The sequence below is a fragment of the Phacochoerus africanus genome, chromosome 3, assembly GCF_016906955.1.
Source record: "Phacochoerus africanus isolate WHEZ1 chromosome 3, ROS_Pafr_v1, whole genome shotgun sequence".
Classification (NCBI taxonomy): domain Eukaryota; kingdom Metazoa; phylum Chordata; class Mammalia; order Artiodactyla; family Suidae; genus Phacochoerus; species Phacochoerus africanus.
In genome coordinates, this window is record NC_062546.1 from 5,134,021 (window position 1) to 5,147,999 (window position 13,979).

The following is a 13,979-nucleotide window of genomic DNA, read 5'->3' on the forward strand; positions in this document are numbered from 1 at the left end:
GTGTGCGGGGGCATCTGCTGCTGTACCAACAGGAACATCCACCCAAGACGCGTCGACCTGCCCTGGGAGCCGAGGGGAAACTGAGGCTGGTGGCAGGAGGGGTGGCCCCCGCGGGTGGCACACGGGTGACACAGCAGACCTCCCTCTGCCTGCTTCTCAGTTCCCGCCTGTGGCCGCCCCTGCTGCTCCACCTACATGTGTGTCTGTCTTGAAGGGGAAGGGCTGAGTCAGTGGCCTTGAGCTTGAACTTGTGCCCTTGGGAGCCCTCAGCTAATGGGGGGAGGGGGCGATCGATCTTCCTGCCCGCCCTCCGGGGTCTGAAGAGGCCCATTCCCAGCTTAGGGGTGGCCTTGGGCTGGGGGAGGCGGCAGAGGGACCCCAGCAACGCTGGCAGTGCCCCCCCCCCTCCGCCGCACGCGCGGTGGGTCCCTGCCTGGGTCCCCAGCATCTCACCGCCCGCTGCTGGGGACTCTGCTGGCACGGAGCTTGGCCAGCTGCAGAGCCACCCGACACGGACCCGCTCGAGTCAGCAGAACCCACCCCGGCTCTGGCGCAATCGAAATAACCTCCTTCCTTTTTCAGCCCTGGAGGGTTTTCCGCTTTCTGGGGGGGAGAAACAAAACAACCTCCCCCCCACCCCCCAAAAAAAGAAATGAGAGTTGCAGCATTGGCAGCCTCCTGGCATGGGCTTTTTCTGAGGCCCTTTCACCGAGGGCGGGGGGCGTGTGTGCGTTTTGCGCGTGGACGGCAGGGGCGCGGGTGTGTGTCCTCTGTTCGTGGGTGTGGGCGTGCTGGGCGTGCGTGGGTCGGGGGGTGGGCGTGTCGGGCGGGAGGCGCGCTCCGCAGGGCCGGGTCCCCGGGCCTCACGCGGCCCCCCTCTTGCAGCGGAGCTGGAGTTCGTGGAAATCACCATCATCGTGGTGGTGGTGATGGTGATGGTGGTGGTGATCACGTGCCTGCTGAGCCACTACAAGCTGTCCGCGCGCTCCTTCCTCGGCCGGCACAGCCAGGGCAGGCGGAGGGAAGACGCGCTGTCCTCGGTGAGTGTACACCCCGCCCTCTGCACCTGCAACGCGGCGGCGGGGGAGGGGGGGGGGAGGGCCCGGGGGAGGGCCCCGGGTGCCCCTGGGCACTGCGGGCAGGGAGACCGCCTGGGGCGGGGTGTGGGGGAGGGCGGGCCAGCCACAGGCAGTGGCCCAGGTGAGGGAGGCGGTGGCCGCCACCGCGCGGCAGGGCTCTGGTCCCCCGTCATCGTGGAAGAGGGCCCGGGCGCTGCTGGCTGGAGGTCTGCAAGCACGTCTCACTCCACCGTCCACCGTGCCTCCGTTCACTGGACAGGTATCTGCGGAGCCTTTCTGCGTGTCTAGGACCCTCCCGGGGGCGGGGGGGGGGGGGGGGGAGGTTCCCCCCACCCCCAGGGCTGCTGTCTGGTGCTCTGGGTCTAGACCGGGGCAGGGGGTGCTCGATGGAAGCTGAAGGGGCTGTTCCTGGGATCCCAGGGAACAGGCAGGGTGAGCCCTGAGGAAGAAACAAGAGTGGGATGCCTGGGGGTCAGAGGGGCCGACGCTGTATCATCCTGTGGTCCCTACACGAATGCAGCGTGCCGAGCTTCCAGAGCTGTAAGCCTGCTGCGCATCTGGAAACCCAGGAATTTCCCCCCCAGGCCCCACATGGGGCAGATCGAGCAACTCCTCGTGGGGTGGGAACGCGCCCTGCTCCAGACCTGAGAGCCTAGACCCCCTGGTGCCCCTCCTCCTTCAGGGCCCACCCCACTCTGCCACCGGTGCTGTCCGGTAGGTGGCCCACGGGGCGGTGAAGGGCGGTTCCCAGCTCCATGCCTGCAGTGTGCCCTTGAACAGCCTGGACGGGAGCAGGCCATGCGCTGGGCTGGAATCCCAGGGAGAAGGGAGCCCACGGGCTGCCCAGGGCTGTGGGCAGAGCCCTTCCCTGAGCCTGTGCTCACCTGGTGCTGGGAGGGTGGCGACAACAGGGAGGTAGTGGCCTCCCTGCCCCGGGGGTCGCCCCGGGCCAGCAGCCCTGCCCAGTCTGTGGGGTGAGCCAGGTCGGGCTGGCAGGCCTGTCCCCAGCAGGCTCGGGCACCTCCGCTGGCGTCAGGCCTCGCTACGTCACCAGGTTGCCAGGGCCAGGAGCGTCCGTGCTGGTCTCTCTGTCAGGAACCCTGGGGGACAGGGTGGGGGGATAGCGCTGCAGCTTGAAAGGAACCCCAGGCTTTACCACAGGCCTCACCTGTGTGTTTATTTGCTGTTGCCCGAGTGATGGTGCCACCAGCTGTCGCACCTGCCCTCAGTGACCACCCTCCCCCCTTCGGCAGCTGGGGACCATACTTTACAGAGGAGAATCTGGGGCTCAGAGAGGGGGGGACTTTTGCCCAGGGCCAAACAGCTTCTCCAAGACAGTTGGGAGAGCCCACGGCTCCTTCTCCCCTCCCTTGGATGCTGGGGCGAGTGAGGGCATTTAGGGCAAAGGGGAAAACACGCCGGTATAACTCGTGCTTGGCGCTCTGAGCCTCAGTGTGCACATCTGCAGACTGGGCGGAGCCAGCCGGGCCCCTGCTTACCCTGAAAGGTCAGTGGGGATGGAGTGAGCAAGAATGGGGAAACGGCAGAGGTTCTGGTGTGGGGGATCCCTTGCTACCATGGAGCGGGGGACAGCCCCTGCGTCTCTGGGGCTTTGGTCCCCGAACATCTGAGGCTAAAAGAAAATGCCCCCCGCCCCCAGCATCTACCCAGCCCCCGGGGATGCCTGGCTGGGTAAACACCAGGCTCGTTAGACCCGAAGTGAGTGTTGAGGCTCCCTGGGGGCCCCCAACCCGTCAGGGCACGTCTGCGGCATCTTGGGCCCCATGACCGCCCAGAGAGACCCAAAGGCAGCAGCTGCCATCTGCCTGGGGCCGGGCCACCCCCGCCTGGCTGTCGGCCCGTGGCCCCTTCTCCGGGTGACCCTGGGGGAGCTGGTTCCCTCATCTGCCTGAGGGTGAGGTTCTCCCGCAGGTAAGCCCTGCGGCTCTGGACCTCACCGCCCCGCTGGGGCTGCTCCCAGGGAAGCTAGGAAATACCAAGTAATGCTAGTGACAGTGACGTCCTAGGCGCTGGTGGACCACCGTGACTTACAAGGTTGTGCTGGGAGCCTGACGGGGGCCACAGGGCCTGCCCGGGCCAGCTTGAGCCCAGACGATTTTGGATGCAGACGGGTGAGGTCTGGACCCCAGCACGGCCTCTTACCAGCTGGGCCAACTCAGCGCAGCCACCCGGCCTCAGCCTGCCTTGTGGGTTTGGTCCGAAGAGTTGAGTTAGTGCTTCCAAGAGTTTAATTAGCACCATGCCTGACATCAAAGCATTTCTAATATCAGTAACCAAATGGCCCTTGATGACCGTATAACAGTTCCGGTGTCTGTGGGATGTCTGCATCCCCACGCCTAGACCCCAGTGAGTGTGTGGGGTAAATGCATTCCTGATGGGACCGTTTTGAGCGACACAGAGCCCCCTAGTGGCCATATAGGGAACTGCAACCTTGCCCACAATTCCTCCTCAGACTGCAGGTGAGACTTAGCTGGGAACCCTCAAGAAAACATGTCCCAAAGGAAGCTTTGGGGTGATAAATAATGTTCATTATGTCGATTGTGGAGATGGGTCTCTGGTATATACATACGCCCAAACAGAACCAAATTATATGCTTTGAATAGGTGCAGTTGATTATATGTTAGTTTCAGCTCAGTAAACCAATAAAATTAGAGGCATCCCTCGCCCCAGGCCTGGGGCTGTCCCTGCATGTCACCAACATAGAAATGGTGCTGCATTCCTTGACCGGAGCAACTGCACGGGGCACTCTGCTAATCAACGCTCCTGTATTTCCTCAGCTATAAACAGAGCTTACAGTAACGGGCGAGAGAGACGCCATAGAGTGATAAAGAACTATGTGCACAGGTGATTGCAGAAATGACAGATGCTTTGAAGGAAATAAGCTGCGACAGGATTTTTCATGTGAGAAGGCCCTTTAGATAATGGTGTTAGAGAAAGCCTGCAGGGGGCGCTGGAGTTGCAAAGCCAGGAGCCAGCTGTGCAGGGGGCAGCCAGTGCCAAGGCCCTGTGGTGCACCCTTAGAGTCTGATGCACCAGGTGGAGGGTCAGAGGGGCTGGCTGGAGAGCCGTGGTAGCACCCAGCACTTGATAAGCTCCCCGAGGGCCACGTGCACCGCAGGCGGTCTGCATGTTCGCTTCTTGCACTTCTTGGACTCCAAGAGGCAGGCACTGCAATTCCGCACATTTTGAGAGGCAGTCACTTGCCCAAGTTTGCACAGCAAGCACCTTGGCTTTCTTATCAATCAGTTCACGAGTTCATGTGGAGGTTTTCTAAGGTCCACCGAGGCTACTGGAGGGTTTTGAGAAGCAAGGACCCACAACTAGGATGTGTATTTTGCCAAGTGTGAGTTCGGAGGTTGCATTTTCAGGGGACGGCAGCCGAGTGGAGACATGGGTGACACAGCGATGGGGTGATGGCCAAGGAAAGCGTCCAGGCCAGGACTAGGGTGGCCGCGGTGGGGACAGAGAGAAGTGGGTGGTGTACAGTCCCAGAGGCCAGGCCTGGCTGCCCCTTTGCCCTTCCCCACCTCCGCGGGTCGCGCTGACCCGGTCTCTTCCCTCCCCACGCAGGAAGGATGCCTCTGGCCCTCGGAGAGCACGGTGTCGGGCAGTGGAGTCCCAGAGGTGAGCCCCAGCGCAGCCGCCCCTTCCCCACTCCCACCCCCGCCCCCCAAGGCTGCTGTGGGGGATGCCAGCGGCCCCCTGCCCAGCGGGTCCCCTTTGGGCGGGGCGGCACCTCCCCTGCTGTCGAGTGTGGCCGCCTGAGGCTCACCCCGGCCCTTCTCTGAAGAACCGCCCTTGGCCGCGAGATGCCCCTGCAGGGACCTTACACCCTGCCTCGCCCGGGAGTAGGTGCCCACACTCTCCACGCCACCCAAGAACAAAGGCGGCCCCCTTTCCACTCTGGGACGATGTCCACCCTCCAGGGCTCGCTGGCCTCGGGCTGGACTCCGGGCTCTTCTCCGCATCCCCCAGCAGGGTACACCCCGCCCTGTCCCTTCCCCCCCCCCAGGCGGCTCCGGGGAGTGGGCCTCACTCTGCCCTTTTTCTCCTGCAGCCGCAGGTCTACGCCCCGCCCCGGCCCGCCGACCGCCTGGCGGTGCCCCCCTTCGCCCAGCGGGACCGCTTCCACCGCTTCCAGCCCACCTACCCGTACCTGCAGCACGAGATCGACCTGCCGCCCACCATCTCGCTGTCGGACGGTGAGGAGCCGCCGCCCTACCAGGGGCCCTGCACGCTCCAGCTGCGGGACCCCGAGCAGCAGCTGGAGCTGAACCGCGAGTCGGTGCGCGCGCCCCCGAACAGAACCATCTTCGACAGCGACCTGATGGACAGCGCCATGCTGGGCGGCCCCTGTCCCCCCAGCAGTAACTCGGGCATCAGCGCCACGTGCTACGGGGGCGGCGGGCGCATGGAGGGCCCGCCCCCCACCTACAGCGAGGTCATCGGGCACTACCCCGGCGCCTCCACCTTCCAGCACCAGCAGACCAGCGGGCCGCCCTCCTTGCTGGAGGGGACCCGGCTGCACCCCGCACACATCGCCCCCCTGGAGAGCACGGCGGCCTGGGGCAAAGAGAAGGATAAACAGAAGGGCCACCCCCTCTAGGAGTCCCGGGGCGGGGGGGCCAGGCCGGGGCAGCAGTAGTGAAACAGCAAAACACTCCGCACTTCTTGAAAGAAAAGAGAGAGGAGGACGGCGACACACAGAAAATTTGACGTAACCATCCTCTCCCACCTCTGTGTATAAATATTTACATGTTCTGTCTGGTCTGAATGCACAAGCTAAGAAAGCTTGCAAAACAAAACAAAACAAAAAAACGAAAAGAAAAAAAAAACAAACCCATGTTTCTTTGTTGAGCTGTGTCTTGAAGGCAAAAGAGAAAAAAAAAAAAAACTACACTAGTCCTGTTTCTAGTTGAGCTGCGTGCGTGAATGCTTACTTTCTTTTGTTTGTTTATGATTTCACTTAACTTTAAAGACATATTTGCACAAAAACCTTTGTTTAAAGATCTGCAATATTATATATATAAATATATATAAAATAAGAGAAACTGTATGTGCAAGGGCAGGAGTATTTTTGTATTAGAAGAGGCCTATTACAAAAAAAAAAAAGTTGTTTTCTGAACTAGAAGAGAAAAAAAATGGCAATTTTTGAGTGCCAACTCAGAAAGTGTGTATTACCTTGTAAAGAAAAAAAACTACAAAGCAGGGGTTTAGAGTTATTTATATAAATGTTGAGCTTTTGCACTATTTTTTAATATAAATATGTCAGTGCTTGTTTGATGGAAACTTCTATCACCGTCTGTCGAGACCTTTAAGGGAGAAATGTTGGAAGTTCGTGGCCGGCGTCCGGCAGAGGTGGGCCCCACGCTGCTGGAGAGAGGCCCCGGTGGGCTCCTTTCCTGCTAGGGATGGGTTCGTACCTGTTAACACGCTCCCGCCCCAGGAGATGCATTGTTCCCCCCTCTGGGCCAGGACAGCCTCTGGATCGCAAATGAAATAGGAAAGGTAACCGAAAGGCACCGAATTCCAGGAGCTGGGCTTTTTGCTCTTCCCGAGATAAAGATAAACTGTTGCTGAAGGAACCTTAGTTTTTCCTCTCTTTAAACCATGAAGGTCCCCGTAGGAGGGGGCTGACGAAGGTGCTTTTTGCGCCCTGCCCGTTGTGCCAGGGCCACGCCGGAGGAGGCGGCTGGGTGGCTTGTGTGCCCAGGATACTTGGTGATAGGCTGGTCCCAGGCGCTCTCGGCTGCGGTGGGTGCAGCCCGCTGGCGTAGAGGAAAGGCCCAGAGGACCATAGGAACGTGCCCTCATCCCCGTCTCTTCTCTGTGTGTATCGAGTCTCCTGTAACAGGCCCACCATCAGAAGACCAGAGCTGAAAAAGCGCACCCGCCCGGGTTTCTCCCAGGACGTCGCGAGAGGGTTAAAACGGGAAAGGCAGTCAAGCCAATGCAAAAGCTTTAGGACATAGAAGCAGAATTCGTTCCCTTCTCCTTTTCTGCATTTTCACTCCCATCCCCGTGAAAACCATGTAGCTGTGTTTCTCTAAGCATCTTGATCAGACCCAACTCTTGTTTGCCAAGATTTTCCAGAGTAGCTTTCAGCGGGACCTCTTGCTGCTGGCGTTCCGGGGGGCGCCTGTGTGTGCCAGTAGAGCTGGCAGCGGAGAAGGTGGAGCCAGGGGTCCCTAGGGCTCTACCAGGGGCTGGAGGCCCTTCCTGGCACAGAGGTCCGGCTGGTATTCCGTGGGGGGATGCCTCTGGCAGAATTCGGACTGGCAGGTTAATGCAAGAGAGAGAAGTGAGAGGCAATAACTCGTTTTTAAGCAACTTTTTTTATTACTTGAAAAACAAGAACTCGAGAACAGTTTTGAAGTTCTGACCATTTGAACTCTATTTCTGTATGTACCTTTTAAGACCGTGATGACCCGTAGGTGACCGAGGGGTCTGAGTGCCTGGTCATCAGCTGGCACCACGTTCTGCTACCTTGGCCACAAAGCCTGCCTCCCCGTGGGGTCGTCAGCCTAACCTTGGCTTCTCTCTCGAAGATTCTTTGAAAAGGTCGTGCAGAGAAATCCAGAGAGTTTGTCCTGAAAGGTACAGGGACACATTTCTAGATGAAACATTTTTCTAAAGAAACGTCCTTTCCTTTATGTAAAGCGTCTCCCTAGTGCCTTACTGAGAGAGCAGCCGACTCCTTTTGTCCCCAGGCAGTGGCGTTCCTGGGCAGCGAGTGCCCTGCTCACCCGGGACTGGCCTTCCCGCTCGTGGGGGACAGAGGGCCACTGCCTCTTTAAAAGCATCCTCGTCGCCTTCCCTCCACCTCGGACGTGCCCCCTCGGTCAGGCCGCCCCTCCTGCCTCTCCAGCCTCTGGTCAAGTACTCGTTGAACTCCCACGTGGGTCGAAAACCTAGATGTGGCCCTTGTTTGTGTGCATAGCCTCAGCCGAGAGCCAGGCCGAAGTATCCCCGAGGTCCTCTTGAGCCAAACCTTGAATCTCGTTGCTTGGCGATGTGCCCTGCGTTTGCCGTGTGGGCAGTGAATTAGAAGGAAGCAGGAGAGGGGGTTATTGCCCTCAGCTGGCTTGAGGACAGAGCACCCCCCTCGTCCCCCAGTGTTGCAGTCCAGGCCTCCACTGGGCTCCGGGCTCCGCGGATGACCGTGGCAGAAGTTCACGGCAGAACGGCTTGTCAAAGTCAGGGCACCTCCCAGGAAAACCACGGGTGTGTTTGTGCAAAGTTCTCGGTTGCTGCTGGACCCAGAGCCCTGGGGACGCACGCCTTCCTCTAGATGTTGGCTGTTGTGCCTTTGAAAAGCCTTTGAGCACCTCTTGGGAGGCCCCCCTTTTCCGGTGGAAAGTTAGGGGGGTCCTCGGCAGTGGCTGGTTGGAGGGGGACCAGGCTGGGCTCGGAGAAGGTGGCAGGCAGAGCTCGGCTTTCTCCAATCCTCTCGTTTCCCTGCTTGTCAATCATCACATTTCCTCCGGCGGAAAACCATTTCCCCCCAAGCCCAGGTCTATGCAGACGGACTTGGCTCAGGTGCACCGAGAGCTGTGCACGGTCCAGTGTTTTGCCAGGAGCTGAGAGCAACTCCTGTCCCCACGTCTAGCGAGCCCCGGGGCAGGGACTGCATCGGTCCCCTGTCCTTGTCTGTCTTCTCTGTGAATTGTACGTTTCAGAGAATTACTGTTGTTTTCCTACGTGCAACACCAAGCTTCCAGATCCATAAAACCTCCTGATGATAAAGGAAAGAAGATGTTTCGTTGGGTTTGGTTTTCCGGAAACTGCGCTTCAAATGTTGCTGTACTATATATAGCTCAGAAGGACACGCTGCATCCTCGTTCGCCTGCCTGATTCCACGGTGGTTGTGCCGATGGCGACGCTTTGACGTTGCTCCCCTGGCCTTGGAACCGCTCCTCTTTGCAGCCCTGTTTCCCCAGTTCTGTTCAAGTTCCACGTATGTAAACTCTCTGTGGCACACTGGGTGCGGCGCCCACGTTGCTGCTGCACGAGACTCTGTATTTGGATGCCAATCCACAGCCCTGATGAAATCGCTTGTTGTGTATCAGTAATCATTAGTGGCAATGATGACATTCTGAAAAGCTGCAATACTTATACAATAAATTTTACAATTCTTTGGAAGGAGGCTCTTTCATTTCTTGGGCTACGTTGCTTTCCCCTAACCCCCACGGCCCTCTGCACCAACCCCTGAATGCCTTTCTTGGGAAGGAAGCAATCCCCCTCTGAGCTGCTGTGTGCCTTTGAGCAACTCCATCAGCCTCTCTGTTTTAGCTCAGGCGGCATTCAGGAAGCCCAGTGACAGCAGGGCAGTGCTTGGAGGGCATTGGGCTAAAAGAGTTGGCAAAACCTTGCCTACTTGTCCTCTCACTTAAGATATCATCCACTATGGCTTCATGAAAGCTCTGATAAGGTCTGCAAGAAAGAAGCTATCTTAGGTGGGGCTCTTCCAGAGGCTTGGACTTGTGTGAAGGGCCATGTCAAGGTCGTGCTCCCAGGGAAGGGAGTTGGGAAGAGGACAGAGGGAGGGGAAGTTGTGCCAGAGGGACTATTTTAGGCAAAGTCCCAGCCTCAGGCTGATCCCACGGGATCTGCAGGAAGCTTTGGGACACAAGTTGCCCTGGGAGAGAGGTCAGATGCTCTCAGATGCTCCTGGCTCTTCATGTGACAGTGGGCCCAAGAGGGGTTCCCAAAGCCCCAGGTTGGCCCTCTGAAAATGTTCCCAGGGGCCAGCCCTTAGCAGCAACGTACATAAAGCGGGGGACGGGACCCACTGCGGAATCTCTTGTTTATTTCTCTAAATTGAACCACTTTTCATGTCTGATCAAAGATTTTTTTTGTTTTGTTTTGTTTTGTTTTTAAATCAGCTCAAATGGTATCAATCCCCAGGGGTGACCACTGTTTGGCCCCAGCCCTGGGATTTTGTAAGCTTCGGACCACAGAGCCCAGTGATGGGGCAGAACCGGGCACACAGCTGCCTCACCTATTCCCCTCTCTGGCGAGGAAGAACCTCAGTGATGACAAAGAATGGCTTCATGACCCTTGGGTGGACTGAGCAGGGCACCTTGGTGCTGGGCCCCGGCCTGGCTCCAGAGCCTGGGTGCCTGTCACTCGAGGTCACTCTGCTTGCTGACCCTCAGTCACCCGGTCTGCGGAACAAGTTACCGGCAGTCCCTGCCAGGTGATTGCACCTGGTGTCTGATTAGATCAAGCCACAGGGCACCTGGTGGGCCAGTATCAGCCGTTCTCATTAACCATGGGCTCCAGGACAGTTTTCACATAATTGATGCTAAGGGCTGGCCCCCGGGAACATTTTCAGAGGGCCAGCCTGGGGCTTTGGGGGCCCCTCTTCGGCCCACTGTCACACGAAGAGCCAGGAGCATCTGAGAGCATCTGACCTCTCTCCCAGGGCGACCTGCATCCCAAACACGATGCTAAGCACTGAGCAAGGCTGGCAGCTCTTTGCAGGAGGCCTCACTTTGCACTCACTTCCCACAATATACTTCAGCGCAGCTGCGTGCCCAGGGCCAAGGGGACACTTGCGGGGGTGGGCTGGAGCGTCAGACCCAACCCTGACCTCAAAGAGTTTACCCTCTGGCTGGCGAGACAAGCTGACAGCCTGGGACCACAGTCCCATGGGGGAGGGAAGGAGAGGGGGCTGTCGGGAGCCAGGAGAGGCTTAGGAAGCCTCAATGATTCTGAGCTGAGGGATGTTGGGAAGACAGAGATGGGGGGGCAGAGACTGAACCAGGCATTCGCCTGCGCAGCGGCCACGAGGGGCCTTAGCAGGGCACCTGCACAGCCTGGCAACGCTGACCCGGAGGGAGGGGAGCCTCTGGAAGGGGGGTGAGGACACCAGGCAGGTAATCATGTGACCAAGAGAAGGGCTGAAGTTTCCCTTTGGAGTCAATCTGCTAAACAGAGGTATTTCACAGCCTCCGTGCCAGCACGGCGCCCGTGCCAGCAGGACCAGCCCTGCCCTCCCCCCAAAGCCCTGGCCAGTGCTTTGCTGCAGATCCCTCCTGCCTCAAAGGTGGCAGGAGACGGGGTGGCAGCCTGAGGTGGCTCTTTCTGCACCCAGAGCCTCTGCAGTGACCTAAAAATCCACAGGCGCCTGGTCTCCCCTCCCCCCCGCGCCAGCCCCCATCGCACAGAGCCAGGCCCAGCAGCCAGTGGCTTGGGAGAAACGTCTGGAAAATGGCTGGAGCAACGGGGATTCCCTGTTCTCCACGCTGGCCTCTGGCCACCTGGCAGAAGCCCCTTGTCATTCACCAGATTGCTCCCCTGGACCCCATTTCCCTCTGCCCCCTGCAGCCCCCCTGCCTGGGGGAGTGGAGGGTCCTTCCTAAACCCCCTAATTATCTTGTGTCCCCCCTGCACTGGCCTGGTGACACCCCGCCTCCTGACTCCCTCCTCCCCCGCGGGGGTCAGCCCCACATCCGGCGGGCCTTAGAGTCTTCCACAGCTCCTGTGCCTCAGGAAGAAGCCCAGACGCCTCACCCAGGTGCCCAGGAGACACACTGTCTATTCTCCTGCTGATACTTGACACTCCAGCAAAAACCATCCTGCCGGCCCTCCCTGTGCGTCTGGAGCTCTTCCCCAGGCCTGTGACTGTGTCGCCGCTGCTTAGAGGCCCCTCCTCCAACCCCTGCCCTGTCCTGACCAGGCAGTAAGACCCAACTCAGACAGCACCTCCTCCAGGAAGCCTTCCAGTGTGCCTCAGCCTGAGCTAGCTGCCCTCCCCTGTGCTTCTCTGTGTCCTTCTACTGACAGCATGTAGTGTTCATGGCTCGCCCCCAACCCCCACTTCCAGCCCCAGGGGACTAAGCTGCTTGAGGTCAGAGCCAAGGTCATACACACTGTCTATGCAGGATAAATACACACTCCCAGGAAGGAGGCACCTCCCGACAACCTTCATTCTCCCAGCACCCCCATTCTACAGACATGGAAACCGAGGCGCAGAGAGATCAGCTGCCCCCTGCCCGCCACCCCATGTCACCAGACTGCCAGAGCTAGGACGCTCTATCCCACCACCCCACACCGTCTCCTCATCCAGCGCCCCCAGACTCTCTCCATGCAGTCAGATGGCAGCATCAGAATGGAAACAGGCCTGGCTGACCAGGGCACACTCCCATGCCACACCTCAGGGTCCCGGGGCCACATGAGCGTGGGTTCTGACCCAGCTCTGCACCTGGCTGGCTGGGCGCCTTCTGCAGCCCACCAGAGTGCTGGTATCCTCCAGGGGGGAAACGGGCCTGGGAGGTGAGACCTGGTCCTTGCTGACAGCGCCTCTGGGATCAGCGCGCCGCCAACCCTTAGCGTCTCTAACAGGTGGGGGGTGCGTTTGTTTTCCATTGTGTATATTGGATGTTTTTATCAAAGTAAAAGAGCAGGTCTAAGGCAACAGCGCCCCCCCCCCTCATCTTCTCCAGGCCCGCAGCCTGGCCCTCGGGGGCAACAGCTGCTCTCATTCCTGTGCATTTGGGGAGGGACCGCTTCACCCCAACCCTGGAGTCCACCTCTAATCCGCGCTTTGAGACATTACTGCCCAACTTCCTGCTGGGACGGGAAAGCCTGTAGTACGTTGACACGCCTCTTTGCTGCCCACTAAAGACATGTTCTTACTTGGGGGTCCTCTCCGGTTGTCTTGGTGACATCAAGTCCTGTGAGTCTCCCCTCTATCTGCGTGCCCTCTGAGGCGACAGTGTCTCGGGCCCCCCTGGGCAAGTTGAGGTGGTGGCACGTTGCCCTGGGCCTGCCCTTCCACTTGCCCCGCCCCCTCCCTCCTTTCACACCCGTCCTAAGTTCTCTCCATTTCTACTTCCAACTTATCAAGACCAGGAACATTCCAGTAGCATAATTCGGTCCTCTGTGCTTTATCTGTAAGGAGATCTCGAAGTGAAATTCAGTCACAGCTCAGGGCAATGCCGGATCCTTAACCCACTGAGTGAGGCCAGGGGCCATCCTCATGGATGCTCGTGGGGTTCATTACCGCTGAGCCACGATGGAAACTCCCACATATATTTTAAAATGGAATCATACTCTAGCTTTATAAATATCTTTCCTTAATACACCGTGACCCCTTTCCTTACCCGTAAATATCATCCTATGGCCCATGTTTTTCCTCGCATCAGAGCGTTCCACTGTACAGGTTTCTAATTTGCTCAATGGATCCTCTTTGGTTGGACATCTGGGTTGTTTATAATTCCTTCACCTTTATAGGCCATCCTATGGTGACGAGCTCCTGCATACATCTTTGTACACGGACGATATTCTCTTGCTTGGATAAAAGAAAGGAATTGGTCATATTAATGCTGTTACAGGTACACAGAATGGCCCCGACAAGGGTGACAAGGCAGAGGTCACACGCCAAGCACGTGGCAGAAAGAGTCTCCCTCTCTCTCCCCTCTTTCCAAAATGCTTTTTTCTATCCTTATTTGTCCACCACGTGACCTTGAATCAGTCCACCCAATATTTTAGTTTCCTCTCTGATGAACGTGTACGTTTCCATTAATTCTTCATGTAATAAGTGACCCAAAGCAACAGACCGGCTTCAGCAGAAGCACGAATCATTGACTCTTGGACCTGAGGAGCACCTGGCTCGGAGCGGGGCTAGACCACACGCTCCCAGGTCCAGGTGTGCCCGCCCCCGTGCTAGGAAGGCGTTTGTCTCCATTCCAACTGCTCATCCCTACAGACTTGCTTTTCAGCCAGATTCTCCTCTCGGGGCCACCTGCTCTCCTGGTTCATTTCCTGACAGCTCTAAATCAAGTGGGAGAAAACGAGTCCGCCGTCTCCGATCGCAAGTCCCAGAGTGGAATCCCACTGGGCTGGCTTAGGGCACATACCCGTCCCGGAGCC

General features: G+C 58.4%; 1 protein-coding gene across 3 annotated transcripts in view; it reads left to right on the forward strand.

Moving 5' to 3' along the window:
* PMEPA1 (prostate transmembrane protein, androgen induced 1) overlaps window positions 1-9,242 on the forward strand; it is a 55,055-nt gene extending 45,813 nt beyond the window's left edge. For 2 of the 3 annotated variants that reach the window (XM_047770790.1, XM_047770791.1), the window contains exons 2-4: window positions 886-1,040; window positions 4,671-4,724; window positions 5,158-9,242. In XM_047770790.1, the coding sequence (XP_047626746.1) occupies window positions 886-1,040; window positions 4,671-4,724; window positions 5,158-5,706 (758 nt within the window). In that variant the 3' untranslated portion in view covers window positions 5,707-9,242. Of the gene's footprint in view, window positions 1-41; window positions 760-885; window positions 1,041-4,670; window positions 4,725-5,157 lie in introns of those variants that run through there. The other variant, XM_047770792.1, reaches the window with a different exon arrangement.
* The last annotated feature ends 4,737 nt before the right edge of the window (window positions 9,243-13,979 follow it).